Raw genomic sequence first — 27451 nt, 5'->3', positions numbered from 1 at the left:
CTCCCCTCAGGAAGGAGTCATCTAGGACATCACATCTTCTTTTCCTTCCTTGACGGACATCATCATGATATGGGGGATAGGCTGAGTGGCCCTGAGTGATCCCTCCAAATTATTTACACCAGAGAATAAGATTGGAAAAAGAACACATAATGATAAACTAACTATGAATATTTTTAGCCAGAAGGTTTTTAGATTTATAGCTATCAAAAGAATTCTGAAACTGCTTTCTATTCAGAGTCCATGTATACATGGGGGCTGCTCTGAAAATGCATGGTAGAAGGTTTATGTTACCAATGGAATGGATGCAGTGATCCAGGAGGTAACTTGCAGTTCTTTGGCCCTATATTTAATCTATTCTTAAAATGTTGACTTGCCCAGTAGGCAAACACATTGATTTTAAAGTCTTTGTTTACTTCTAACATAGTGCATTCACCCCTCAAAATCTGTTAACTCTGCTCTTGCCATGCTTAAATCTGCTTGATAAAACTTTTATATGGGCTCAAAACACTAGATGAAAATTCTGCGTAAAAAATGTGTTTAGCCATTGTTATTCTGAATTCATCAACTTTTCAAATTCAGCTCTGTCTTGAAATATGGAGAACCATATGTTCTGTTAAAAACCTTGTTGAAAACTCGGTTACTTCCTTATGTTGTTTCCCCATATTTATGTAATGTATAAGATGCACCTCCTAAGATAATTTTAAATTTCTGCTTAGTTCAATTACAGAAAACATATTGGGATGTGTTACAAGACAATATGAAACTTATAACTTATAAGTATATAACTTGTACTTTGACAAAAGTGGATGCTTTCCCTTTCAACCAAACCAACCTTTAGAATCAGAACTCTACTGAAGTTAGTACTGCATCGGGAGTTTTGAAGAATTAAAAACAGATCAGTATTTTTCAAATAAAAAACCTGACTACGATTGTCAGTTTGTCATTTTCAATTATTTTCCACCATTATCTTATGTAATAGGTCCATACCCACCCTGCTCTGATAGCAGGAGGGGGCAGCAGTCTATTGAAACAAAAATAGTAACCACCTTCTGCGACAGTTGGCGGCAGAAACCCAGACTGAGGAGCTACAACCATCTGATCTGAAACATGCACCCAGACCTCCTGAGGAATTAAAGATCTGTCCAGACCTTTAGTTGTGTTGAACTCCAGAATCTGGATATTTTCCAAGGGACTGGCAGCAAAGCAGAATGTCACAGGTACAGGTGAGCTCAGCTCAACAAACTTTACAAGCATGTGGACAGGTTGCACAAAGAACTAATTGGGCAGCACAGCATTCAGAAATGGAAGAGAGAAAGATTGATGCATGATACTGTGCCGTTACACAGGCAGACCAGCAACCCTGTCTTAAGTAGCAGTAAAGGGAAGAAACCATGCCAGCTTCTAACTTTAAGGAGGAAGGCCATAGAAACAGGCAAGATGAGGGAAATTGGACCCTTGTCTGCACTCAGAGCAGGAGAAGCCTCCCCCTTGTACCTGACATGTCCCTAAGCAACTGATACAAGGCTCTTGGGATGGAAAGAAAAGAGGGCATAGATAATGATTCAGACTCAGGAATGGACAACCACACTAAGTTGCTCAAACCTGAGTCCTTGGTTAGATCAATTACCACCAAAAAAAGGCAAAACATTAATAATCAGGAACTCTTCCCTGAGAGGCACTGAGGCACCCATTTGCCACCCACATAATCCCTCTAGAGGGGTTTGCTGCCCGACAGAACCCTGCATTTGTGACATTAAGAAGAGGCTACGAAGGCTGATAAAGCTAGAGGACTACTATCTGCTCCTATTCCTTCAAGTTGGATCACATGAGGTTGTAACAAGGAAACTACAAAATATTAAGAGTCTTTTTGTTGAAGGGATCAAGAGTAAAGGTAGGGTTCTCTTCTGCCCTCCTACTGGGGACTGGTACTCAGGTAGAAAGTAGAGGATGGGTCAGTTGAGTGACTGGCTAGGTTCAATGGGGGAAGGGAATCTTCTCTGGAGACATTCAAAATACACTTGGACCCTTTTCTCTGCAACTTAAAATAAGGAATGTGCTTTAACATAAGGATTAGACTAGATGATCTCCAGGGGTCCTTTCCAACCCCTGTGATTCTGTGATTCAGTATTTAGTTTTTGCTTCTCAAAGCCATCTACAATACTTCTACTCGTAAGTTTTTACTGCTTTCATACATACAGAGAATCATCTTGTGGAAGAAAGATGGCTCCATGCCACTCCTTAAGAGTCACTTGCAAATTCCAAGCAGAAGATGTTCATTAATGGCAAGCAGTAATGTATCTTTGAAGTCATTTTGAGGAAATAAGATGAAATAATAATGGACCAAGTGTTAAAATTACATCATGCTTTTTATGAATCTGTATCTGTAACTGCTTTGTAGAGAAACAAAAGCTAAGCCCTGTTAGTTACTTCCTCATAATAGCTTTTTTCCCAATATCTGAAAAAATAATGAAGAAACATATTCAATATTCTGCTAGTCAGTGTTCATTAGAAGCTTGTTTCTTAATGAAGTGTTTCAATCAGACTACTTTTTTCAGTGGCTAAACTCTTACACACTGACAATCAGGCCATCTTCCCCACTATCATTCAACTTTCTTGAGAAATAATTGGCACATTTTGCTTTTCCCAATACCTTCAGCAGCTTGGAGAATGCCTTTCATGAACTGCCCGAGAGATCTTGCTCTGTCATTAGTCCTCTCAGCATCCTGCTTTGTTTGCTCACCATCTGCTGTCACCTTGGTAGCCTAGTGAACCAAATTCAGGAAAAGCTCAATTAGTAAACAGGACAAGGCTTCACTATGCAAAATCCCTACTGGTTGAATTTACATACAAAACTTTCCTCAGGCTAAAGGCAATTGATTATTGATCAGATGCATGGGAAATGACATGTTCTGTACAATTCCACAAATAGTTTTACCTTTTCTTCTTCATGGAAATTGGAAGGCTTTACTTCAGGTTCTTAGAGATTTTAGTTATGTGCCACAGCACACAAAGAGACAAGGGATGAAAATTTTCACTGGACATGCTCAAACAAACATTGTTCAGAAGCTTTTAATAGAGTCTTCAGGGGATACTTTCCATAGTTTCACAGTTATGAACTTTACCATTGACAATGTGCAGCAGATATCTTGACCTCTTTCTTTCTTACCTTGAAGAGCTGTCATATAGACTATGCCAACAAGCAAGGAGAATTCAAAATCCATACATTACTTAAACTAAGAAAAAGAGGAAAAGAAGTGAAATAGAGTTGTTCAGCTCCAATGTTTGAAGCTGTTGTCTTATAACTTATAGTGTTGCTAACATTTAAGCTTTGTGCAATTAAAGACTTTATAATTTTATTGAATCATAACAGCAGCATGAAGCAGTATGAAGACAGGCAACTGCTGCATACCTGAAAAACATGTTCAGGAAAGGAATTATGTGAATGCTTTCTACTTAGTTCTTCAAGATCTATATTTGCAAAATTGACCCATTTTTATTACATATGAGCTATTTCAGGCAACAAAGCTTTGTCGAGATGTATTGTGAAACAAAACAAAACAAGACAAAATAAAATAAAACAACAAAACACCTCCTTCTCTCTCCTCTTTAACCAGTGGTTGGGTTGTGACTGTCCAAATTGCACTCCCAAGATAGAACTAGAAGCAAAGCTTTACGGCCTTTCAGGTCCATGGGAAATGGCAAGGAGGCCAATAACTCCAAGCAAACTGACTTGAGCTGTAAAGAACATTTTCTAGGTTACAAAAAACAAAATAAAATAAAAATATTCATACATAATTATATGTATGTATCAATAATGATCAAAGAGACATAGTATCACTTTAAGACATTTATTGTCTTAATTAGACAATAATTGATTAGCTTTTATATGAAAGCTCTTCTTGATATGTCAGGATAGCTGAGTTTCTCCAATGAAATTCTTGTCATTATCATATTACTTACCATTTTGGTTTACTTTGGAGTTGTTACTGTGCAAGTAATTTATATGGAAACAATTAAACAGATGACACCAGAAGAATTAGGAACCCATACAAGAGTGGGGGAGTTAGTTTTATTTTTGTCCTAGATTTTTCATATTTATGCAGTTTTAATCATGTTAATGCTTACTTCCTCTAAGATTTACAAAATCTTTTACCTACCTGCATGTGGAGTTAAAATATTGTTACAGTGAGTTGTAAAAGGCGACAGACAGAAAAAAGGCAGAAATACAGAACAGCCTTGAGGTACCACTTCTCTAGCCTAGCTTTCTATTTTCAATGTAATTTCATTCCTCATGTAATTGATAACAGTTTTATAATATAGTGTCTTATCCTTCCCAATCTGGCATTTATTCTTTGCCTTGTATTTTTATTTTTTATTTTTTAGAATTTTCACATTCACATTCATTATATTATACATTTCTACATCCTTTATTACAAATGGTGATGAAAAACTTGCGTAGACTTCTCTTATTTTTTATTAACTTTTGCATTCATGTTAATTCCAATTGGCCACTTTAAGCTCTCTATTTGTGACTGAGTGGCATGTATTAAATTTTCATGCATATTAACCTGTCATCAAACAGTTTCCATTTTCACTCTGTAACAGTTCTCTTTGGTACTTAAATCTCATCCAATCCACTGCATGCTTTCTATATTTTGCCATAAATTGCTTTGCTGAAAAATGAACTTTCACTTCATTTTCTGGTCTAGCTTTAAATCCATAAACCAAATTAAATCACAAACATCTTTTACACTGCACCTAGCCATTGCATGGCTAATTGAATCTTTCCATTTATTAATAAAATCCTACTCATTTGCTATATATTCAGTTTACAACTGTTCATAATTTCCATAAAGTCAGACTTCAGCTGCTGCTAATGTTTAAGTTTAAAGAAGCAACAGTCTCTTTCTGGGAGAAGAATAAGAGTCCAGCAGACTTGGCCCAGAACAAGGGTTTGGAATGAATCTATCTGGACACAAATGTGATCTCTTTGCATAAAGGAGATCTCCACAACAGAAATCTGATAAAGCAAGAATTTGAGACCAGTAAAGCCTGCATGAGTGACATTCACTGCTTGCATTTAATGATACAGGTTCTATAGGATGCCCTGATCTAACGTGAAGACTATACTAACATTAGCAGCTACACATCAAACCATGAGGAACTCCTCAAGATGGCATTGGGAGAAGCCCAACCTGCATTTCTGTGGCTAGTGAGCTGCAGACAACGGAGAGAAGGCAAACTCAGATGCCACTGTAGAAATGGAAGCTCTTGGCTCACCATCTATATGCTTCCAATTGTTGCAATCTAGGTTGCCTCTACTACTACTTCCACAATTTTTTGAACTTGACAAATTTAATGGCAAGGGAGAAATGAAGAAGTTTACAAAATCAAAATAAGTCACTCTTCAATTAAGAAGATCTCTGAAGGTACTCTGAAGGTATGAAATTAGAAAGGGGGAGGTGTTTCTAATTAAAAATAGTGAAATGAAAGATCTATCTTAGGTAACAGATGTAGGAATCAGTATGCAAGTACATAACAATGTAACCAGTGCAAGAGAAAGAGATGAGGATCTTGTGTATGTCTTATAATGAAGATGTGGTACAATTTGTCACTGAAAAAAAATTTAAAAAAAAAAAAAAAAAAAAAAAAGAGCTGCATTGACAGATCACTGGTTGAAAAGTTTTTTGTACTGAGTAAATACTCAGTAAATACTGTTTCTACATTTTACCTTAGAAATGTTAGAAATTTTTGCTCACGTGGGAATTCCCCACGAATTCCCCAAAAATCCTCATCCTTCTCACTACTGCTTTCACTTTGACAAGCCTTAAAATCAGATATGAGCAGAAAGTTTGCTACCTATGGTTGCACTGTGTGCATCAATTACATTTTATGTCGTTTTATGCTATGTCTTTGTTTAGGAATGAGACTTCAATATTCCATTCGTCTTTTTGAAACATTAATCCTATTTACAAACATAGAAATAGAAGGGTAGGACTTAGCACATTTTGATAGTCCCCAGATAAAAAACTAAAGTTCTATTCAGTTAACATTTCTCTACAAGTTAAACTAGAGATCATAAGGCAACTTACTGTACAAGGGAAAACAGCAGGAAGGAAAGTGGTTATAACCTGGCTAATTTCCTAAGATCACATTTTCAACAGTTTTCCTCTCAAGACTGGTTCAGAAAAATTTAGAATTTGCAGCATATCTTAGGTAATTTCCCGGAGGGATTGAAATATACATAAGCTTGGTGGCATTGGACAGAGAGCGTGGAGGGAAGTAGTTGGAAAAGGTTATTCAAAAGAGCAACTGTGCAAAAGAAAAAAGTTTGAGAAATCTTAATAGAAATATAATTTTCTATGCTTGTAGGAGTCCTGTGAGTTAAAAACAAAATCAAAAACAACAACAACAAAAACCTCACACAACCTCTAGACTTGAAGCTATAGTAGTTATTTCTGGCAGAAAAAAAAAAACCAAAAAACATCAAGCAGAAGTGAAAAAAGAAGCTTTCCATAAACTCATATGCATTCACATTTAAATATATGCATGTGTATATGTGGAAATGTATACATACACAAACACATGAGCATATATATGCATACATCAGCTATAGGTACTTTCTTATCCATCCAAGTTTTCACAGATATTTTCAAAACTGAATATATCACACCATTTGCACATGAATTAAACCATTTGCTTTGGTTTTACAGAATTTTGGTTCTGTAAGTATGCCAAAACTAAATGGGGTTTAGCAAAACTCTCTCAGGAGTATATATCAACCTTACAGCAATGAATATTTTGCTTATGTTGCTATTTCAATGCCAGGGTGCACCTAGTCATTAGCATCATTTTTATCAGGTCATCACATTAATGGGATAACTGTGTTTTTATTGTCTTTGTTTCATTTTCCTACTTTTTATCCACTATCTCGAACAATTTATATTATTTTCTTACTGACAAAAAAAATGTTTTAATATTTCAATATAAAGAGTAAATAGCACATTAACTGAAATCCAAAATACTCTCAGTTTTCTCATAAATTAAAAATAGAATGTGTATGTTTAAATAAATACGCACACCCTCCGCAACATTCTTCTCCTTTGACTTCTCCTGTCCCCATTTCAATTACTCATTCACAAACTCTTAATGAGAACAAGTTATTTGCTAAATGAGGAATTTCACTATCTTGCAACAGAAGTTGTTAAAAAGAAATGAATCAGACAAGGCTACCATCACCTCTACAGCTCCCAGAAAACAAACAAACAAATAAACAAACAAATTAGCCAATGACAACATATGAATGGAAAATAATACTATAAAATAATACTAAAATAAATCCTATAATGGGCTTGAAATGGCTGGACAATAAGTACATTTGAGTGAAACCAGGCTACTTGTATTGCGACAATCTTACAAGGGAAACAGACTAAGAACTACCTTGAGATAGTCAGACTCAGATTTAAAAGAGGGTATTATGAGATGGTGTTGTTAATGCAGAAATGAGTCTCACCAGAGATCACACTAAAGTTCAGAAGAAAAAGAAGGGAACCAGGCAACCCAGTTTCCAAAAGCTCCAGCTAATCAAAGACTCCAGCCACGTGAGAAACTACGTGGTAGGCACTCTAGAGTTTGAAATCTAACCTGCAGTTGATATCAAGACCTCCATTTCCTTTGACCTCAGATTTTCCAAGTAGGCTCATACTTGGAAGCTCTTTATCAGCTCTGTCTTGCATTATAAAGCTTTACAGGAAATATATCTCAGTGAGTTGGGTCACAAAAAGGTGCTTTTAGAGAAGCTGCTGCCATTTCAAATATTGAGACTGAGAAGCATCTTGTAATTCATCTATTCATACATGTTTAATTCATATTCTGTCATTATGCAACTTCAACCAAACCCATAGACCCCAATGTGATCATAGACTTACTCTTGTCAGTAGTTCATCCATTTCTGTCACCAGTGTATCCAGATTTTCCTGAGCTAACTGAAGAAGTCTCTCTGGTGCTCGCTGAGGTGAAAGTAAATGCTGTTGGAAAAGGACAGGAAGGAAAAGTCTGCATTTTATGGTTCTCCACGCTTCCAAATATTGTACAGAAAAAAATAAGCAGCATTTCCTTTTTGTTACATGATGCAACTCCCTTTTGTCTTTTACCCTTTTTGTCACATCCATCCATTGAGTTTTCCTCAGGAATCTTGACAGCTTGGCATATTTTAGTGAGATATCCGTAAGCATGGTAGGCAACATAGCTTGTACACAATGCATAGCTGCCCTCTGGACAACAAGCATGAACACTATTTTATTTATATAAAGTGTTGCTTCTTCTGTGCCTGCAGCATAAGTATAATGCTTGCATATATGTAAACAAACTACTGCTTACATACTTACAAACTTACTATATTTATAAACTTACATATTAAAAAAAGTCAAAATAAATAACTTTAATAACTACTTACCAACTAAAGGAAGTTTGAAGACTTATAGCTGCATTTTTTGCACAGATGTATGTACACTTGTACTGGAGCATCATTATTTGTGTATATGAATACAAAACCTTTGCACATACGTGCATACATACCTTTAATTCCTGCGTTGTGTTTTCAAAACTGTACAACAATTTATACGGAGCAGGCAGTGGACCAGTCAGGTTAACACTCATGATCATCTGGTTTAGTCGATCTAGGTCATTGAGAAGGAGTCCTGTACAATCATCATCACAAGCTGGGAGAAGAACAGAAAAATTTCATTTCTGATAAATGTTTAAGGCTCATCTTAAGGCAAATATGTCTGAGCTAGAAATATTTTACCGCACACATTCTTTGAAAATTAATGCTCGTTTCAGATAATTTACTCCAAAAGCACAATGTGATAAAAAGTGGAGACAGCAGCTGGGGAACAGGAAAGATTTCATTGCTTGGAAGTTAGTAATACGACAATATAATATAAAATAGAGGGCAAAATTGGTAGGTTTACCTCATAAAAAGAGGAAAAATTAATGTTGTCCGTTACAGACTAGCCTACATAAAATTCTAACTTAGACAAGCAATTTGGAGAAAGTCTGAGAAAAGTGGACAGGTAATTTGGAAAATCTAAGGAGCAGTCGTGGATTTGAACATAAGATAAACAACAAAAATCTTACACTTCACACATTTTATAGTCAATAACAGCATTGCCAATCATGTTTAAATTGTAATGCAAACAGTAAAGAGAGTCCGGGAAAAGATATTGCCAGTTTTTTTTTAAGAAATGCTTTTGCCTATCTCCTGAGACTAATCAGCTTAGAAGTTTTTCATGTATGGTTTCTTTTTTTGCTTGCAAATACTCTTTAACATGAAAAATACCAGAGGTGGCTGCATGTAACAAAAGTAGATTGCATTTCCATCTCCTCTTTGCCTTCTATTAACTATCACAAGACAATCTCATAACTAAAAACTCGTACTATGGATGCTGCAGAGAGGAAAATTCCTCATCCAGTCCAAAGGAGTTGTGGGAATACCTTTCTGTTTCCAGACATAAAGGTGCTGCATATGGCTGACAAAGTAAAGCAACATCTCAGAACATGGAACAAATTGTGAAGCAATGAATGTATTCTCCTAGATAGTCCACTGGCAGAAAAACAGTGAGAAATATGTATGTGTTTGAAGAAAAAGGTAAGCAGTTTTCAACAAGGAATTTTGGCTTTTTTTCTGAAATCTCTTGTTCACATAGACACATAGTTTTTAAGGCTTTCAGCCACAGCAATCTTAAATGCATTTCTTATTAGGTAGAATGACTCTCCAATACAGTGAGACCTTGAGTCAAATACAGAAAAAGTAAATGTCATGAATACTAGTTTAATACACTATGAAGGTTGTGATGACTGAAAAGGAGACAAGATAGATACTGCATTAGTGCAGTAAGAAGTGGATGCAGAAAACTATATAATGTTATTTTAAGATTTTCTTTTGCACTTTCACTGTTTCAATTTCAGATTCCTTCCTCCTATATCTCTGTATTTTGTTATACAAACTGAATTGGAAATTTTCTGTAGTCATTAAATGTGTTCATGATACATTCTGATTCATTCTTAACAGGAAATACATAAATAAATAACATTAATACCACTCTAGCTCTTGTCATCTGTATGTTTGCTTTCAAAAATTCGGGAGAATTTATGCAAGTTTTACAGAAAATTGAATGCTACATATAACAAACACCTGTTCTGTAGCTGGTCAAGAATGCAATCACTTTGCATGATGCAAAAAAGTAATCCTGGACCTAAAAAGAGTTTTTTTGTTTGTTTTTTTTTTAATTATTCTGATACATAATATTTCACTCATAAAACAAGATAGATCTATTAGCCCTCAAAATTATCACAGTGATTGGTAATAAAACACTAAAAATTTGTTATATGTTGACAACAAACTTAATTCACATCAATAACGACAATAAAAAAGAACATCTTCTGAAGACATGAAGTATTCTCAATGAGTTAAAAATTGGCACTCAGTGGTGAACATTCAATATAAATTAACCAATTGAAAAAATGAAGTATGTCATGTGATGACCACAGTCGAATAGATGAGACAGAACTAAGCTACTCCAGTATGCAGCCTGCAAGGCAATAGATCTAAGGCAATATTTCAAGAGCATGATTATATTTTATGAGACAAAATTTTTCCGTGTCTTTATCTATAAAACTGTCAAGATGAATTTGTGTCTAATATAAATAAATGCAGCACTAAATTCAGATCATTACAACGCTGCAAGCATGTGAGAAGCAAATCATGCAGTCAATAATACAATACTGCAGTGAGCAGCTAATGGAAATTACTTTTCTCTAGTTTTACCATATTTCCCCATGCACAAGAAGCCCTGTAAATGATTTTGACTTACCTCTGCGAGGAGTATCTCCAACATTTGCATGCAAACAAATTTTATTTGAAGAAATAATTGATCAAGAAATAAGACACTACAAACGAATGCATATATAGTCACTTATTCCATCTTACAAAGAGAAAATAACATACATTAAAGGAAATGACAGAGCAACAGTACGTTTCTCCACCTGGGCAATTATCCTTACAGAATTTTTCTTTAATACATTTATTGCTTTTAAAATGCATAAGATGCAAAGTGCATCTGTGCTATGACTAGGTAACATCTGATACAAGGGAAACCATGAAATCTCTGATAATAGTCTTAATTTATGACAGCCTCTAACTCTTAAGTTTTACTATTTTCTGTGGAACCAATAAAAACTGCTGATTTTTCACTAGCCTTACCTAACTTTTGGCCATTACCCTATTTTTCCCATTTTGGCATTGATTTAAAGCAAAAAAACCTTCTTTCCACTCCTCATTGTGTACTCATTTTGTCTGGGATGGAGATTATTTTCTTCATGGTGTTTCATATGGTGGTGAGTTTTGGATTTGTGACCACAACAACATTGATAATACACCCATGTTTTAATTCTTGCTGAGCAGTGCTTGGACAGCACAAAGGCCTTCCCTGTTTCTTCCACTGTCTCACAGTGAGGAAACTGGTGGTCAGCAATAGAAGAGCTGTATACTCCCTACCAGATGACATTTTGCTCTGCAATAACACGTGCGGGAAAGAAGGAGAAGGAGGTTGATCTTTGGAGTTATGGTAGCTGTCTTTCCAAGCAACTTTTAAGCTTGATGGAGTCCTGCTCTCCTGGGGATGGCTGAACAACTGCCTGTCAAAGGGAAGCAATGAGTTATTTTGCTCTGCTTGCATACACAGCATTGTTTGAGGTACTAACATGTCCCAGTCCACACATTTTCTTGCTTTTACCTATCCAATTCTATTCTCCATTACGCTGTGTGGGAGCAGGTGAGCTGCTGAGTAAAGCTTCAGTGCCAACAGCAGTTAACACAACAACAGCCTCCCTAAACAGAGCCCTGGTAGACTGCTAAAAGCTTAAGGTACATTGAAAATGCTGCTGGTTTCAGGGGGTTTGTGTAAGTGATGTATCTCCAATATTTAAGTAAAATCAGTATCCAAAAGTAATGGCTCAGGTTTTTTACTTTTGTTGTTTATAAAACACCATTTACTGGTTTTGATACATATCGTACTTGTTAGGTTATATAGTGCTTGAGAAGGGCAAAAGACACTGGGATATGAGTATAAACTCAACAGGAGTTCACACATCATAAAACCAAAGCAAAACAGAGAGAACCACTGACAAATTGTCAACTTCTGTGCCAAGTAGGAAGTGCTGGTCCCATATTGAGCTCATGCAGACAGAGGAACAGCTGGCCAGTGAAATGAAAAGCTTAATTCTTACCTCTGTGTAACAAGGGCTCACACATTCTGTTAAACTCACAACATAGCAGAAGCTAGGCCAGTACTTCACAGACTTGATGTTACATGCTATCATTTTCAGATCAGCCTCTGAAGGCTTGCAAGAATTTTCTAGCTCCTGCTGAAACGAGGACTGTGTGGGAGCTAGATGATGTTTGTTTTCACAGATTTTTCAAGATCTGCCTCTGGAAAGAGACAGCATCTCTGCCTAATTCTGAATTTGAGAGGGCTATGATCATGGAGCTACTGTCCATTATAGAGGGAAAATCTTGATTCTGCAAGGAGTAGAATGGTAAGTTCCCTGAGGCAAGTGGGAAAAACTCCCCCTCCTTGCAAACAGCAGTCAACTTGAACTACTATATTTAAGTGTCCAAGACTGGGCATTAAGAGAATCCCACCCATCTTTGTCTGACTATGCAAATTCTTCATTTTACCTACAAAGAAGATTTAAATTTGTAAAGATTTAAGCTTGTGGACTGTAGCAGAGCTGAATGTCCTTTTTTTTTTTTTTTTTTCTTCAAGACTGAATTTAAAAAAAAAATCCTAACAATAAAATATCTGTTATATCTCTATGTCACAACTGATTCCGTTTCATCTTTACTCTTGTACAGCAGAACCAAATTACAGCAGAACCATTGACTGCTCTATACTGAGATTTTGCTTGACCCTAAGGAAAACCTATTACAAGAGTATACTTCTGAGGAAAGGTTTCTGTGGTTTGTGTTCCAAATACGCTCAAAATACTAAAGTCAAATTCTTTATAAGTCTCCATTGTAGTTATGACTGGTACTCAGAAATCATTCAGAAGGTGAGATCTGACTTGCCATATATTCAACAATAAAACCTTGAAGTTCTCCCTAGGATTTATCCTTTTTTCTTTTTCCCCTGAACAGTAACAAGAACAGTCATTGTTCTGACAGCACTGCAATTTAAGGGTCTTCATTTTACGTACTATAAACAACTGGAGTGTCACAGGGTATAACAAAAAACACACCAGAGAAGTACTAATATAAAAAAACGCTGCACAATTGCTACAGGCTCGAGATTCAACCTTCTTTTAAACTCCTTCTTTCATTGATAAGATCAAAGGTCTCTAGAAAGGGCAAAGAAGGAGCAATACGGATTTTGGCTTGTTTCCATAACGTTTGCATGCGTATGCAAAACACGGGTTAGTGATCTCAGCCTGCTTGACCATGCTAGTCATAGATGAACAGAGAAGTGACTGCTCCTACTCATCATACAACTCACCTGTGTTCTGGATTGGAACTATTGAGGTTTAGGAAGAAATCAAATGTCTTCAATACTATGCTGAGTATAGGTCAGTCAGCCATTGCCTCCTGTTTATAATTTTCATCAGAATTAACACTGAGGTGTTCAAATCATGCTCTTATTGCAGTAAATATGACAGTGATGCATAAGGAGGTATCAATCATTTAGAGGACAATTGATTTGTACTTATAAATGAAATTCTAAATCTGTAAATGTCAGAGCAGATTTGTGAGAACTTTTGTCATGTTTAAAATTAAGCAAGGATGTTACCAGAATTACTAAAATTAGTTTGTAGTCACTACTAATTTTCCTATTGGTTACTGACTGTTTCAATACAGAAGTGAAAGCAAGCCTAAGAAGTAGATTAATTAAGATAAAAATTACAGAGAATTCCTCATCAAATTATTATGATTACATGATGATCAGTTACTTTAGCTGGGAACGAATCCAGTCATTAACAACAGCAATGCAAAAATGTACAATCTTTATGATACATTGTAGATCATTCAGACCTTTGCAAAACCTATTAAAAAAATCTACTTTTTGATATTTCTTTCTGTCTTCTAAATACACACAAGAGAAAATAATGTTGTTCTGTTTTAAAAACATAATGGACTGTAAGTTCTCTCTGTGACATTTACCAATAATTATCTTTCTGTTGTTACTTAGCAGTAAATAAATTCTTTCACACAGGGGCTTTTAAAAATATGTTCTCTTTCTATTCTACCTGCAGTTTTCTAAAATACAACTGTTACAACACAACACTGAAACATGTCATGCAAAAAGCAACTGAAAAATGGCAAGTTAGAAAACAGTAAGACTGTGGTAAAAGAGATTTTAGGCTATATGAAAAATAGATCAGTTTAGTCAGTATGAAGGTGCCTGTTGAACATTTTTTTAAATTGTAATTTTTTACTCTAAAACCTTTAGAATACTTACAATAAGGGATATATTTAAATATTAAATAATATGATCTTATAGTATTGTGGGTTAATTCTCTCCCTGATTTGATTTAAATAAGTATTCTTCAGCTTTTGAGTCTTTTAGCTTTCTGTACAGTGTGATCTTTGACAGAATTTTCCAAAAAATTTTTATTTAAATGCTTATTCTTCGCTAAATATTCAGATTTTTTTTCCTCTTTCCTAAACATAATATTGAATAGCTTAACCACAGTTTTATATTACTTGCAACTAAATTCAAACATTGTATTTGCATGCATTTTCTTTCAACCAGACCCTTTTACTCCCTAGCAAGGGTTTTTTCATACTTCTGACAGCTATAAAGCAATTGCACCAGTATTTGAAATTAAACTCTGCAAATGAACAAAACTAGATACGTTCTTGCAGCTCATTTGAAGTATGGAATGCAAACAGGATTCTACATACGGCATTAATTTTCTGTACATTAAAGTACTTAATCACTATTATTATTATCATTAAGGCTTCATTACACCTGAAGCTAGTCAGAAGAGTGTTTACCAAGTAGTTTGGAAGTGGTTGATACACAAAAGTAAAAACGTACTGTACACAGTAACAAATTTTCAGCTGCATTAAAATCAGACTGGAACAGTGAAACATTACGGGAGTAACAGAAGAAATCCTTAGGACTTCTCTGAAAGATGTTTCTAATGGTTTTTTTGACAGCAACTATTAAAGAACATCAGGGGCTGCAGCAACGTATCTCTAACAGTTAAATAAAACAGGGCTGTGTGGTCTGAAGCCTGTGACATGAGATAGTGTTAACCATGGACAGATTTCCACCAAGTTTGTGCTTGCCACAGTACACTTGTCTAGCACAGTACATGTGCTCCAAAAGGGGTTTATCGATCAGTCCGTGCCAGGAGTATTGCCCTGCACTAGCAAAGGCAGATTTAGAGCTATATGAGGTTGAGGAATCTTTAAGCAAAATAAATTGCATGTAATCATGAATTTTCTACTGAAATATTAAAGCAGCTTTTGCAATTCATGACAGTGATGTTATTGACAGTGCCATAGTGACTGGTTTCTGTGTTACAGGGGAGAGTTAGGTGCCTCCTATCTACTTCTCTAGATGGCTCTTTCTTTTTTTCTTTTTTTTTTTTTTTTTTTTTTTTTGTGACCTACAGAAAGAAATCTCTTTATTTGCATCCTCCCTTCTAGCAATGACATGAAATGTCTGTATACAAAGTCAAAGGATTGTTTTTTTTCAGATGAAAATCAATTATCTAGCAGAAACAAAAATGCTGCTCCAGGTAGCGCAGTTACATTTTAAACCAGCACACAATGCTGCAGTTAAATCAGAAATTAAAGAGGGCCACAACTTTCAAAGCAAAAAGGTGGAAAATTGGATTTGCCTGCACACAGCTTTTCCTATCGATAGTGAGATTTTTAACCTTATTATCTACACAATGAAACGGTCTGATTAACAAATTGGAAAACTACAAATGAAAACTTTCACTTAACCTGTTTTATAAAAAGAAACTCTTCCATCCTGAATAAAACACATACTGAGGAGTGTCCATGGCTGAAAACAATGGCTAGTCCTGGAATTAGTCCTGAATAGATATTCAGGATGTAGAAAAAAAATTATTTTCATTCAGGTATCATTCTGGAAAACAGTTATTTAAAAATTTTGTAACTGCAAGAGCTCTAGGAACTTAATTCATGATTATATTTGTCCTTGACACACAAGCTGTGAGACGGATTTGAATGTGTAGCTACTTCTCTGAAAGTCTAGTCTATTTGCATTCATTTTGAAGTAATTTGAAACAGTGTTTAAGATAAAGAATATTAAGTCCTAAATTACATCAAACTGCAGGACACTAGAACTTTATTTTCCTTAAGTACAATCATATTTCCATTAATGAACTGACACCACATTATTAATAAAAATATTTATGTATATATTCCAAGCAATTTCTCCGCTCATTTTCAAAAAAGAATTGTACCTAAGACCAGGACTAATAATGTGAGAGCACTGAATTTAGTAGTCACACTTAGAAACCCAAGTCACTATCCAACAAAAATTAAGCTGAGTGAAACTGCGTTCTGCACTCTATAGCCCCACATGGCTATGTAAAGCCTTACTTGGCTAATAGCCTCCTGCTTATCCACTCAAAAAAGCCACACATCATTTTTGACGGATTTGATGTTTTTATTCATTTTTAGCACTTCCTGTGTTTCTCTATTTGCCAATTTGTCTTTAAATTGCTTACAGTTTGCCGGGGCTGCACTAATCGATTTTAATGTTAGAGAGCTGTAGACTTCTCAAACCTCTGGGTATTTAGACACAGACTGACCACATTCTGTGAAAAAGAGGCTGCATGTATGATATCTATTTGCCTTGATGTTACATGCACCTCTCACAGGCCAAAACCCCTACAAAATAGAATAAGCTTTAATTCAAATCCTATTGTAGATAAAACTTAAGGTAAAAAATGTGAAAACTAGTTAATTATTCTGTTCCAATATATATTAAAGATGCATATAGTAAGTATAGCATACTGTGAGCTTACTGGATCTGTATCTATATTCTATTTTAAAATGAAAAATGTTAGCCTTGAGGGGAAAAGAAAAAAGAAAGGATATCAAAATTAGTTTCTACTCAGGGTAGGGGAGATGGGGAAGAGGAATGGAAAAGAAAATGCCTTACTTTTTGGTCAAGATTTATTATATATTCTAGAAAAATTTTGCTGCCTGATTTTTATTATTATTTGATTGGACATAAGCATATAATATAACAGGAAAAGGTCTGTGTTCTCAAAAACAGCATTACTCAATTAATGGGAAAAAAATCCAAACAATAATAAAAGACAAACCAAACAGTATATATCAAAAGCAAAGGTAGGGCAAAAGATATCAGTACTGTAAGATGAAACCTGATGTTTTAGGCTAAATCAGGTATTATTTTCTTTTTTAGTAAAATACATTATTTGTTCCTGTATATCTCATGCTGCCACATTTGCATCTCGTAAATAATATAAATGATTATTGAATCAACATAACCAAGAAAACTTTGATAAAAACTTTCCTGTTTCTCTATGTGACTCGTGACACAAAGCACTGCAACTGCTGGTTAAACATTTAGGACAACACTAAAAAAATCACTAAGAGCAAATATTTTATCTTTCACAACACCGATGCCAACCCTGAGCAAAACTACAGACTTCAAAAGGCAAAAGAAAAACATCCTTCCAAGTTTTGCTGACAATTTTCAGTGAGCATTTTAAGAATTATTGAGAATTTTCCTAACATTTCAAGGCTTGCGAAAAAAATAGACCAGAATGCTAAAGTAGTAAGAAACATGACAAGCATTTTCAAAGGAAGCCACACAACCGACTGCTGCAATAGCAGGATTGAATTTCTGAAATATGGAAAACAATCGTGTATTCTCCAAAATTGTGTTAGTATACGTACAAATGCATTTCATGCCATCACGTGCATATCGATGTTCACAGCCAGCACACTTCCACCCTGTGAATCCAGGCTTGCAAGTACACACTCCAGTGGCAGGATCACAGGGGACAGGCATGGAACCATACTGATCACACTCACATTCCTGGCAGGATCCTCCTGGGTTTTGTGGATTTCCTGTGTAGCCAGGAGAACATCTAGACATTGCAAATAAAAAACAAATTTGGCCAACAGAGAAGCATAGTGTATTAAAATGAATACTTAGCAAGACTGTAAACAAAAAGTATGGGAAAAACAATTCATGAACCATTAAAAAAAAATCTGTGGCAATATAGCACTCAGCATGCATTTGTAGGAGAAAATATTGCAGATGCTCCAATGCAACAATGATGGGCATAATCTCATAACCAGGACATGGAGCAGTCTAGACAGAAAGAGTATGCAGAAGTGATTTCAGTTAAACTTCCGTTATGCCATGACACAGAAGTTCCTACATTAGCTATGTATGTACATTAGCTATGTATAATCTATAGATCTTTTTCTCCTTCCATTAACTGCTTGTATTTTGCATTAGAAGCGAAGTCACTTACTAAATGAGATACAGACAAATAAGGGTAGTTCTGGGGCCCATCCTGTTTAATATCTTTATTGATGATTTGGATGAGGGAATTGATTGAATCCTCAGTAATTTTGCAGACAACACCAAGTTGGGAGAAAGTGCTGATCTGCCTGATGGAAGGAAAACCCTATAAACAGATCTGGACAGGCTCGATCGCTGGGCTGAGGCCAGTAGGATGAAGTTCAACAAGACCAAGTGCTAGATCCTGCGGTTTAGTCAAAACAACCCCATGCAATGCATGGCTTGGGGCAGAATGGCTGAAAAGCAGCATGGAGAAAAAGATCTGGGGGTGCTGGTTGTCATTTGGCTGAAGATGAGCCAGTAGTTCACAGAATCACAGAATCACCCGGGTTGGAAGGGACCTCAAGGATCATGTAGTTCCAACCCCCCTGCCTAGCAGGGCCACCAAACACACACATTCAGATAAGGTTGCCCAGGACCCCGTCCAACCTGGCCTTGAACACGTCCAAGGACGGGGCATCCATAACCTCCCTGGGCAGCCCGTTCCAGGGCCTAACCACTCTCCTTGTAAAGAACTTCCCCCTAACATCCAACCTAAATCTTCCCTCCCTCAACTTGGATCCATTTCCCCTAGTCCTGCTGTTGTCAGCCCTTTTGAAGAGTTTACTCCCCTCCTGGGTGTAGATTCCCTTCAGGTATTGATAGGCTGCAATGAGGTCACCCCGCAGCCTTCTCTTCTCCAGGCTAGTTTGCCCAGGTTGCCAAGAAAGCCAATGGCATCTTGCCTTGTATCAGAAATAGCACGGTCAGCAGGACTAGGAAGGTGACTGTTGGCCTGTACTCAGCTCTGGTACAGCTGCGCCTCAAGTGCTGTGTACAGTTTTTGGTCCCCTATTACAAGAGAGGAATCAAGGCCCTGGAGCATGTCCAGACAGGGACATTAAAGTCGGTAAGGGTTCTGGAGCACAAGCATTATACAGAGAGGCTGAGGGAATGGAGATTATTTAGTCTGGAGAAGAGGAGGCTCAGGGGAAACCTTATGGCTCTCTACAACCATCTGGAAAGGAGGTTGTGACATAGTGCGGGTCATCCTCTTCTCTTGCAAAACTAGCGACAGAATGAGAGAACAACCTCTAATTGCAACAAAGGAGGTTCAAATTGGATATTAGGAAAAATTTATCCCCAGAAAGAGTGAATAAGCATAGGAATGGACTGCTAAGGGAAGTGATGGAGTCACCGTTCTCGAGGTGTTTAAGGAACGGGTAGATGTAGTACTTGAGGACACAGTTAGTGGGCAATATTGCTGTTGGTGAACAGTTGGACTAGATCTTAGAGGTATTTTCCAATTCTAATGATTCTATAGTTCTGTGAGATCATAATCCCATAGTGCTGCTATGGATGAGACAATAGCTGTCTTCTGGATTGCTAGTTTGCAGTTTTGTCATCAATATATTTACATATAAATGTTTTTTGCAGTTAGTATCATGGGGACAATATAATCACTTGAATAAAGGATAAGGATGACATTAAGTCACACTATTAAGCATTGCATGTAATTTTAGATAAATGTAGTATATATACACATATGTATTTACTTCTGTGGTCCAGGGGAAAAAAACAAAGACTAAGACAACATCAATGGTATAAGTAACACAATTCACAGTATGTAGGAATGGTCTTTTGCAGCTGAGTTTGAACAAATTTAAAAAGCAAATAACTTATTTGAAAGTATGCATTTAAACATCAATAAACATACACTCGTAGCACTGAAGGACATTGCTTTCCCTCACTCATGTGTTACTTGCCTCTTTTTTCATTCATCCTACCTTTCACAGTACTGGCCTTCATATCCAGGTGGGCATGCAGTACACCGATAATCACTAGGTCCTTCCACAACACAAGAAGGGCTAAAACTAAAGCAAAAGCAAATGAAAAAGTAATTGTTTGTGCTTTGTTGCATCATATAGCTTGTGCTGTAGGAGGGTCAGTGGCAAGCTTTATGTTTCAATGCAAATGACAGCAGTTTCTTACGTGCTACCTGTGAGACATTCTTCCTTTTTAAGAATTCTGCAAATTTCTGGCAAAATTTAGACAGATGCAGGAAGGGCAGAATCAAAAAGATGGGAATCCAAAGAGGCATGTGAGTCAGCAATACCCATGTTGTAGGACTGCAAGGCTGAATGGTGCTGTCGCTCACAGTGATCAAGAAAGCAAACTTAAGGAAAGGATGTGCAAGATGGAATTAAGAAACTGAGCCATCAGATATCTAGTCCTTCCAATCTTATTTAATGCTAGTTTGAATATAAGGAAGACAAAAAGCTGCCTACAGTCTGAACAATCTAAAAACTATCTTCTTCATGATTAAGGAATGGTCGTATTTTAATCAAAGATGACAGCAACTTATTTTTATTAAGTCATGATATATATGAATAACTAGTGACATCAGTGTGTACCCATGGGAACTGTGTAAAGTAGGATGCTGCATTAACATTTGTGTATTAAGTACCTACACAGTTATAAAAACAGAAAAACAGTGCTGAGAGGTGAAAAGAAAGTGAATATAAATACTGTGAAAATCACTCAACTATTTGAGGAAGTAGAGCCAGAAAAGCAGAGATTGCTAGTGGCAAACCTAGAGTTCCTTCTTGTACAGTACAGTCAGCATCCTATCATAACTTGCTTAAACTGCATTAAATCAATAGTGCTCGAATGAGTAATGAAATTACACTCCTGCAAAAAATATAAACAAATTGATCTACTACTCGCACGTTCATTATCCAACAAATTTTCAGCTCCATTACAATTGATCCACACTCCTATAAACAGTTCATTCTCTTTGCTTTATACAAAACTATAAAACAGTATTTAAAACTTAAAACTTCAATGGAATTCTGCAAAATTTCATAAATAAAAATAATTGCATCACACATTCACAAATATTATCATGTCAGCCACGGCATAATAAACAAATAAGACAGCTCATTAGCTATGTGCATTTCACGCAGATTATGATTAATCAACTACCATGGAATACTTGCATTTAGTTATTTTAATTCTTTTTTTTCCTTCACTAGTATTTTTAAGAGCTTTTACTGAGCTACACAAATAGTACAAATTTTATGCGTGATACTATGGTTTTCTGCCTAATAATATAGCTTTATGGAATAGATTTATCCCACCTAGTTAGGCATGGAATCTATGCCAACTCTTCAGGAATCATCTATCAACAGTGGAAACATGGAAATGTACAGACAGATCGACATATTCATTCAAATATGTGGTGATCTCCGTTTTTAACATGTGTGGGATGTATATTTTTCTGATGTTTTCTGTTTCTGTTCATTGACTCTACATGTATTTAAATTGTTGATTTACAGCTACAGAAGCAGTAAGCCCCACCCTCCTGCCTACAGACATCTTAGCGAAGCAGTACAAAAATAAGGAGCTCTGTTTCTGGACATGCTCACATCTGTGTCCTCTTCAGACAACCACTAAAAAACTGAATGACTATGATAGTAGCATAGTATGTTTCTACTAAGCTCATAAGTTTTATTCACTTATCTCCTACAACAACATTTAAACAAAAAAGGCCAGAAGATCACTTTTATACAATCGTGACCCTGACAACATCTAGGCTCATGCAGACAGTATGGCTGCAAGAAGAACCATCCTTCTCTCACCCTAAGGCAGCTCTGTAGTTTGCCTATTCACCCAAGGCACACACAGAAGTTAGTCTTACTCTTTGTGACTTGGATGCCTTTTGCTGACATCAGTAAGTAAAACAAATAACCAAGCTGTAACAGAAAACATGCTTGTGAAAAAAGAGACAACAACAACAAAAAAAAGAAAAGCCGATAGTCAAGACTATGCTCTAATTTTCTAAGATGAGGGGAACTTTCTTAATCCCTTTTTATAATTCTTTTGGTTGCTTTCTTTTTGGTTTTTACAAGGTTTGAAATTTTTCGGTTTGAAATTTTTCGTAAAAAGTACTTGCTTTGGAGAAAAGATCACAATGTGTTTAGCAATGGATGCTTGCAAAACAAATGCCCTGCTTCAAAAAAAAAGAAAAAAGAAAAAAGAAAACTTCAAACCACTTAAAAATGATAAAATGAAGACAGAGGGAAAAAAAAAAACAACAAAACACTTCAAAGATACACTGACTGAAATACTCCCAAAACATCCTATAGGTCAATCAAAACACAGAAAAAAATGATTTTAAAGAACACTTGCAACCTTTCAATGGAACAATCATTAAACACAAACCTTTGCAGAGCAGAACTATGATACGATTCCAAATAAAGCTAAGAGCTTTTCAGCAAAGCAGGAAACAAATCTCAAGTGCTAAAGCATCCTCTATTAGGAACACATGCAGAAATATCATAGCCAAGCTCATTAGCATAAATCGACCAATAAAATTTATACTGCAATAACTATATTGCTTTTAAATTATTCTATCTTTCAAAAATCATCTGAAACTCATGTAACATTAAATAAGGAATCAATAAATTCCATAGTGGAGCAAGAAAAGCACTGTAATACATTTATAACCCACATAAAATATGAGCATAGGGCTTTTTATAGCTCCTTTGTGGCCATATTGTACTTGAATTCTGATCTAGCTGAGAATACCTCTATAACACACATTCATTATCTGTTGAATATTGCATTTTCTACCACTTACTAATTTATTAATCAAAAATTAACAAGGGAGCAATTTCTGACATTCAAGGGAAGATCAATTAGCAGTGAGTAGATACAAAACATTTTAGTACGACTCTCTGTGATGCAGTCCTCCTGCAGCCATTTGAGAGAAGACACAGTGAGCCCTAAATGAAGTTATTGCTTACTGGAAAGGTAATTCTTTGTCATACGTTTGCATGCTTACTTGTTACTGGAAATGGATAGGGGACAAGCACAAGGCTGGCAGTCCTCTGGAGATCCTCGGACAATGCCATAAAATCCCAGTGCACATCTCTCACAGTGCTGACCGGCAGTATTGTGCTGACAATTCTGCAGAGAAATGAGCCAGAATGAAAGCAGCATTTGATAATTACAAAAAAAGCAGACAACATTCTGCTCCCAATCTTAGGGATTCAAATGAATTGAGATTCAAAGTTATAATTTACTGTTATTTTATATATTGATTGATATATTGATATATATTATAACTGTTATATATCACTCCTGATATAATTCACAGCGGGGCCACTTGCTTTGAACATCTTCAAACGTGTGCTGTGATACATATGGCCTTACAAGGTGAATGAATGGAGATCTGTAGCTGGCCAAATGTATCATAAGGAATCTTTTAACCCATTCATCCCTTTATGTTCTAGTCACTGAAGGACGGAAAATGATCAATTAAAAGTCAATTTTCCTGTATCAGGTCGTGTGTGTTATTACATTTAAGAGCAACATTGTGTTTATTGCAAGACACATGCAACTTTGCAGATTATTAATCTGCAGGCAGTCAGGCTTTTACATAAGTAACAATTCAGAAGCAAGAAAGTACTGCATAATCTTAAATTAGACAAAAAGAAAACTTTAAAGATGAACAGTTCACTTTTTCCATTCAGTAAATTGGCAACAATTTAAGTAAAACTGGATTAAATTATCATCCTCTATTTTAATTTGGTTCATTTACACAAGATTAACCTATATTAAATTCACAAATGTACCTGACAAACTGATGTTTCAGGGTCACACATAGCACTGTGCCCATGACATTGACACACAACACAGGCACCTAGGGACTGACTAGTTATCCTTCCTCCATGTGAGACTGGAAGCCTGTAAAATCCTGGAGAGCACGACTGCAATAAAAAAAGATGCACAGGAAAACAGATCATTACAGAGTGAACGGAGTATAGGGAGCATTGCAAGCTTATCTTCCCAATCACCAGTTTTTACAAGATGTGAAAAAAACCTGACAGACTTCCACCTGTGTTACAAACAATATACAGCACTTTGCAGATAACAAGAGCCAGCCCTAATTGGAAACAGTGCTGAAAACTCCCTGGAGCACTCCACTGGCACCAGACTTTTCATATTACAGCTTGAGAGGCCTTTCATTCAAATGCCAAACACCTCACTGCTCTCACTGTGCATCAAGAAAACTTCCTTTCATTTCTTAAGAATAAGGTTTGTTTTTAATAAAAAATTTTTGCATGGACTGTGGAGAGAAAGCATGAGATTCCGTTTCCTTCACCCTTGGTGAGTTTTTCAGGTTTGACAAGCTAATATCTGCCTACATACTGCCTGATGGATAACAAGCAAAAACCAGATGACAATCAAAAAATGACTGCATGGCTGCATTATTTATAGCTATATAAGGCAAAGTCTATAAAAGTAGAGAATTTGAAATATTAAAGGTTTTCCACGTCTTGAGACTATTAGCCCCATATCTTATTTATCTGTCAGAGTCTCTCCTACCCAAGTTTGGCAATAAAATTTTAAGAGTAACTCAAATATTGTTAGTGATGCTGACACACACAAAATCCAGCACTTGATCTTTATTTCAGGCTTATTATGCAAATGTATTAAAGCGTCTACACAACTCCCAGAAAGCATAAAATTAGAAACAAGTCCATTTTGATATTTTAGGCTATTAGGGTAAGTCACTCATCCCATGTATAAACCCGCAGTACCCTCTAGGATAGACCAATGTGATTGTTTCCTACCACTGACCTCAATTTGTGCTTTTGGAACCTTCCCATACAGCAATACAGTGGATACAAAATAAAGAAAAGAGAATTTGGAGTAAGTAATGTTTTATTATCAAAATCTGGATTCTCCAGTCAAGTCCTGCCTGACATACTCTGTTGTATTCATACAACTCCACTCTGACAGTTTTATAATCATTGCCAAAACATCCAGGAGTAAGTCATGAAAAAAGCATAAACACAATTATTTTCTTTTGATCACATGGAAAGCAAGTTAACTCACTTCTGCTTTTCTCCTTTATTTTGACTTAGACTACATTAAGATCCCTGAAGCATAGAAAGAGTCTATCTGCTTTTTCATGGTTTGCAAGGAATTCCAATTTAGATAAATAATCTCATATGAAAGTAATTTTGTTTCTTACCATAATTTACTATTTTTTTTTTCTCTGTTCATCCCCAAAGAAGTCCTTGTCCAAATATAAAATATTACGTAGCACAGGTTTACAAGTTCAGTGACTTTAGGATTGGGGTAAAAATATATGGTACATTCTCAAAATAAAGTCTAACCTCTAGCTGTATTTTTTCTTCTGATAGGCAGCAGACATTCTTGTCATCTATTTTGATGCAAGCATCTCTGAGATGAAATGGAACATTTACAAAACATGAAGTAGTTGACTATATTTTTCATCGTTAGCTTGGAAGTTTTTTAGAAGTAGCCACAAGGAAAACTCTTACCACTGTTTTTTCAGCCTGCTTCTGAATTAAGAGAAAAACAATATAGGAAATTTCTATTTTTTTTCACTTTCTAGTAAAAAACATTCTGCACTTAGTCCTCACAATGGAATTGCAGGATAAACCATGAAATAGATACATGCACTCTTTCAGCATTTGCTTAAAAAATACCTCGTTATCAAATGCTTTTTCCATGTTGAAATTAAATAAATCTTTCAAAAACATACCATAAGCTTTACCAAGAACACTAAAAATAAACTAAGTTATGAGCATGTGAAGATTGCACAATTAGGCACAAAGTATGAAGTCTGCAACTGATATATTTATTCTAGCCCCTGGTGTGAATTGAAATAAAGTTCTAATTACATTATCATATGTTTTCCTGGGAAAATGTAGTCTATTTTAGTAGTTTGAAAAAAAAACAACCCAGACAACCAAAACCCAACAACAAAACCAACAACAAAAGAACAAGTCACTTCAACTGTACTTTAGAGCAAATTTAGTTGAATTTCTTGTGTGTGTGCATTTACATGCATTCAGGTGTATGGACATAGAGACTTCTTGCATTTTGTGCTTCTCCACAGATGCTATGAATCATGGCCTTGATAAAATGATGCCTATAGTTCCGTCTTTAGACAGACATGGTATTATAGATGTATTGCATATAATGGCCTCACTAAAACACAACATAGTACAAAGTGTTGTACATAAATACAATAGTATTAAGCTCTCATTTGCCCAAAACAACTTGGTCAGCCTCATTCACACACTGTGACTCGTATTTACTTAATAGGAATAAAAAGGGTTAAAATTCCTTGTAAGATAGATATTGAGAACATCTATCTCAGTTAACTGAATCCACACAATAATTGCTAGTCACACCTTACTAAGAATTGGAACATAGAGGGCAGAAATACTTCTACTGAAAGTAAAATTATTAATGTACCTCACAAGACAAACCAGAGTAACCCAGTGGGCAGTCACATTGCTCAATCAAGTTAGCCTGAGGAGTCATTCCAGAAACAATGCCACCTTCAGCAACTTCCATTGAGATCTCAGAAATCCTGGAAGAAAAAGGGAGCAGCCATCTTCAGTAAGAGTAGTGAACCACTAACTCGAAACCAGTTCATCTTGTACGGTGGAATATTGCCTTACTTGGCTTTCTGTAGGCTTTCTGGCTTATAGGAGATAAAAGAGCACATTTTTGCTATTCCTAATGCTTTTTTTTCCCTTCATCTCTTTTCAGTGAAACTATTAACAATAGCTCAAATCTGATTTTTCATTCAGAGGGACTCATTAAGAAATCGAAGACACACATTAAATGCAGTTCCAATTCATGACAGGTACAGCAATAAAATTGTTCACTAAATGAGCTTTTAATGAGGCAACTATTAAAATAAAATAAAATATATATCCAGCAAATAAAGCAGCCTAACAAGCTGCTACACAGACTTTAAAGCACAGGTTACATTTGCTTTTTTTTTTTTTTTTTTTTTTTTTTTTTTTTTTTTT

The 27451-nt window shown here is 35.8% G+C and overlaps 1 protein-coding gene across 3 annotated transcripts in view; it reads right to left on the bottom strand.

Moving 5' to 3' along the window:
- Positions 1-27451, bottom strand: part of LAMA2 (laminin subunit alpha 2) — a 327292-nt gene that overhangs the window by 77994 nt on the left and 221847 nt on the right. For all 3 annotated transcript variants that reach the window (XM_042821492.1, XM_042821497.1, XM_042821505.1), the window contains exons 28-35: positions 26886-27003; positions 24224-24358; positions 23431-23555; positions 20372-20458; positions 17969-18162; positions 8578-8720; positions 7929-8027; positions 2651-2762 (exon numbers count right to left, since the gene is read on the bottom strand). In XM_042821492.1, the coding sequence (XP_042677426.1) occupies positions 2651-2762; positions 7929-8027; positions 8578-8720; positions 17969-18162; positions 20372-20458; positions 23431-23555; positions 24224-24358; positions 26886-27003 (1013 nt within the window). The remainder of the gene's footprint in view (positions 1-2650; positions 2763-7928; positions 8028-8577; positions 8721-17968; positions 18163-20371; positions 20459-23430; positions 23556-24223; positions 24359-26885; positions 27004-27451) is intronic.

The sequence above is a fragment of the Centrocercus urophasianus genome, unplaced genomic scaffold, assembly GCF_019232065.1.
Source record: "Centrocercus urophasianus isolate 14NV4802_14NV808 unplaced genomic scaffold, USGS_Curo_1.0 seq_10, whole genome shotgun sequence".
NCBI classification, from domain to species: Eukaryota; Metazoa; Chordata; class Aves; order Galliformes; family Phasianidae; genus Centrocercus; species Centrocercus urophasianus.
Note: the sequence above shows the minus strand (reverse complement) of the source record. Positions and strands in the feature narration are given on the sequence as shown.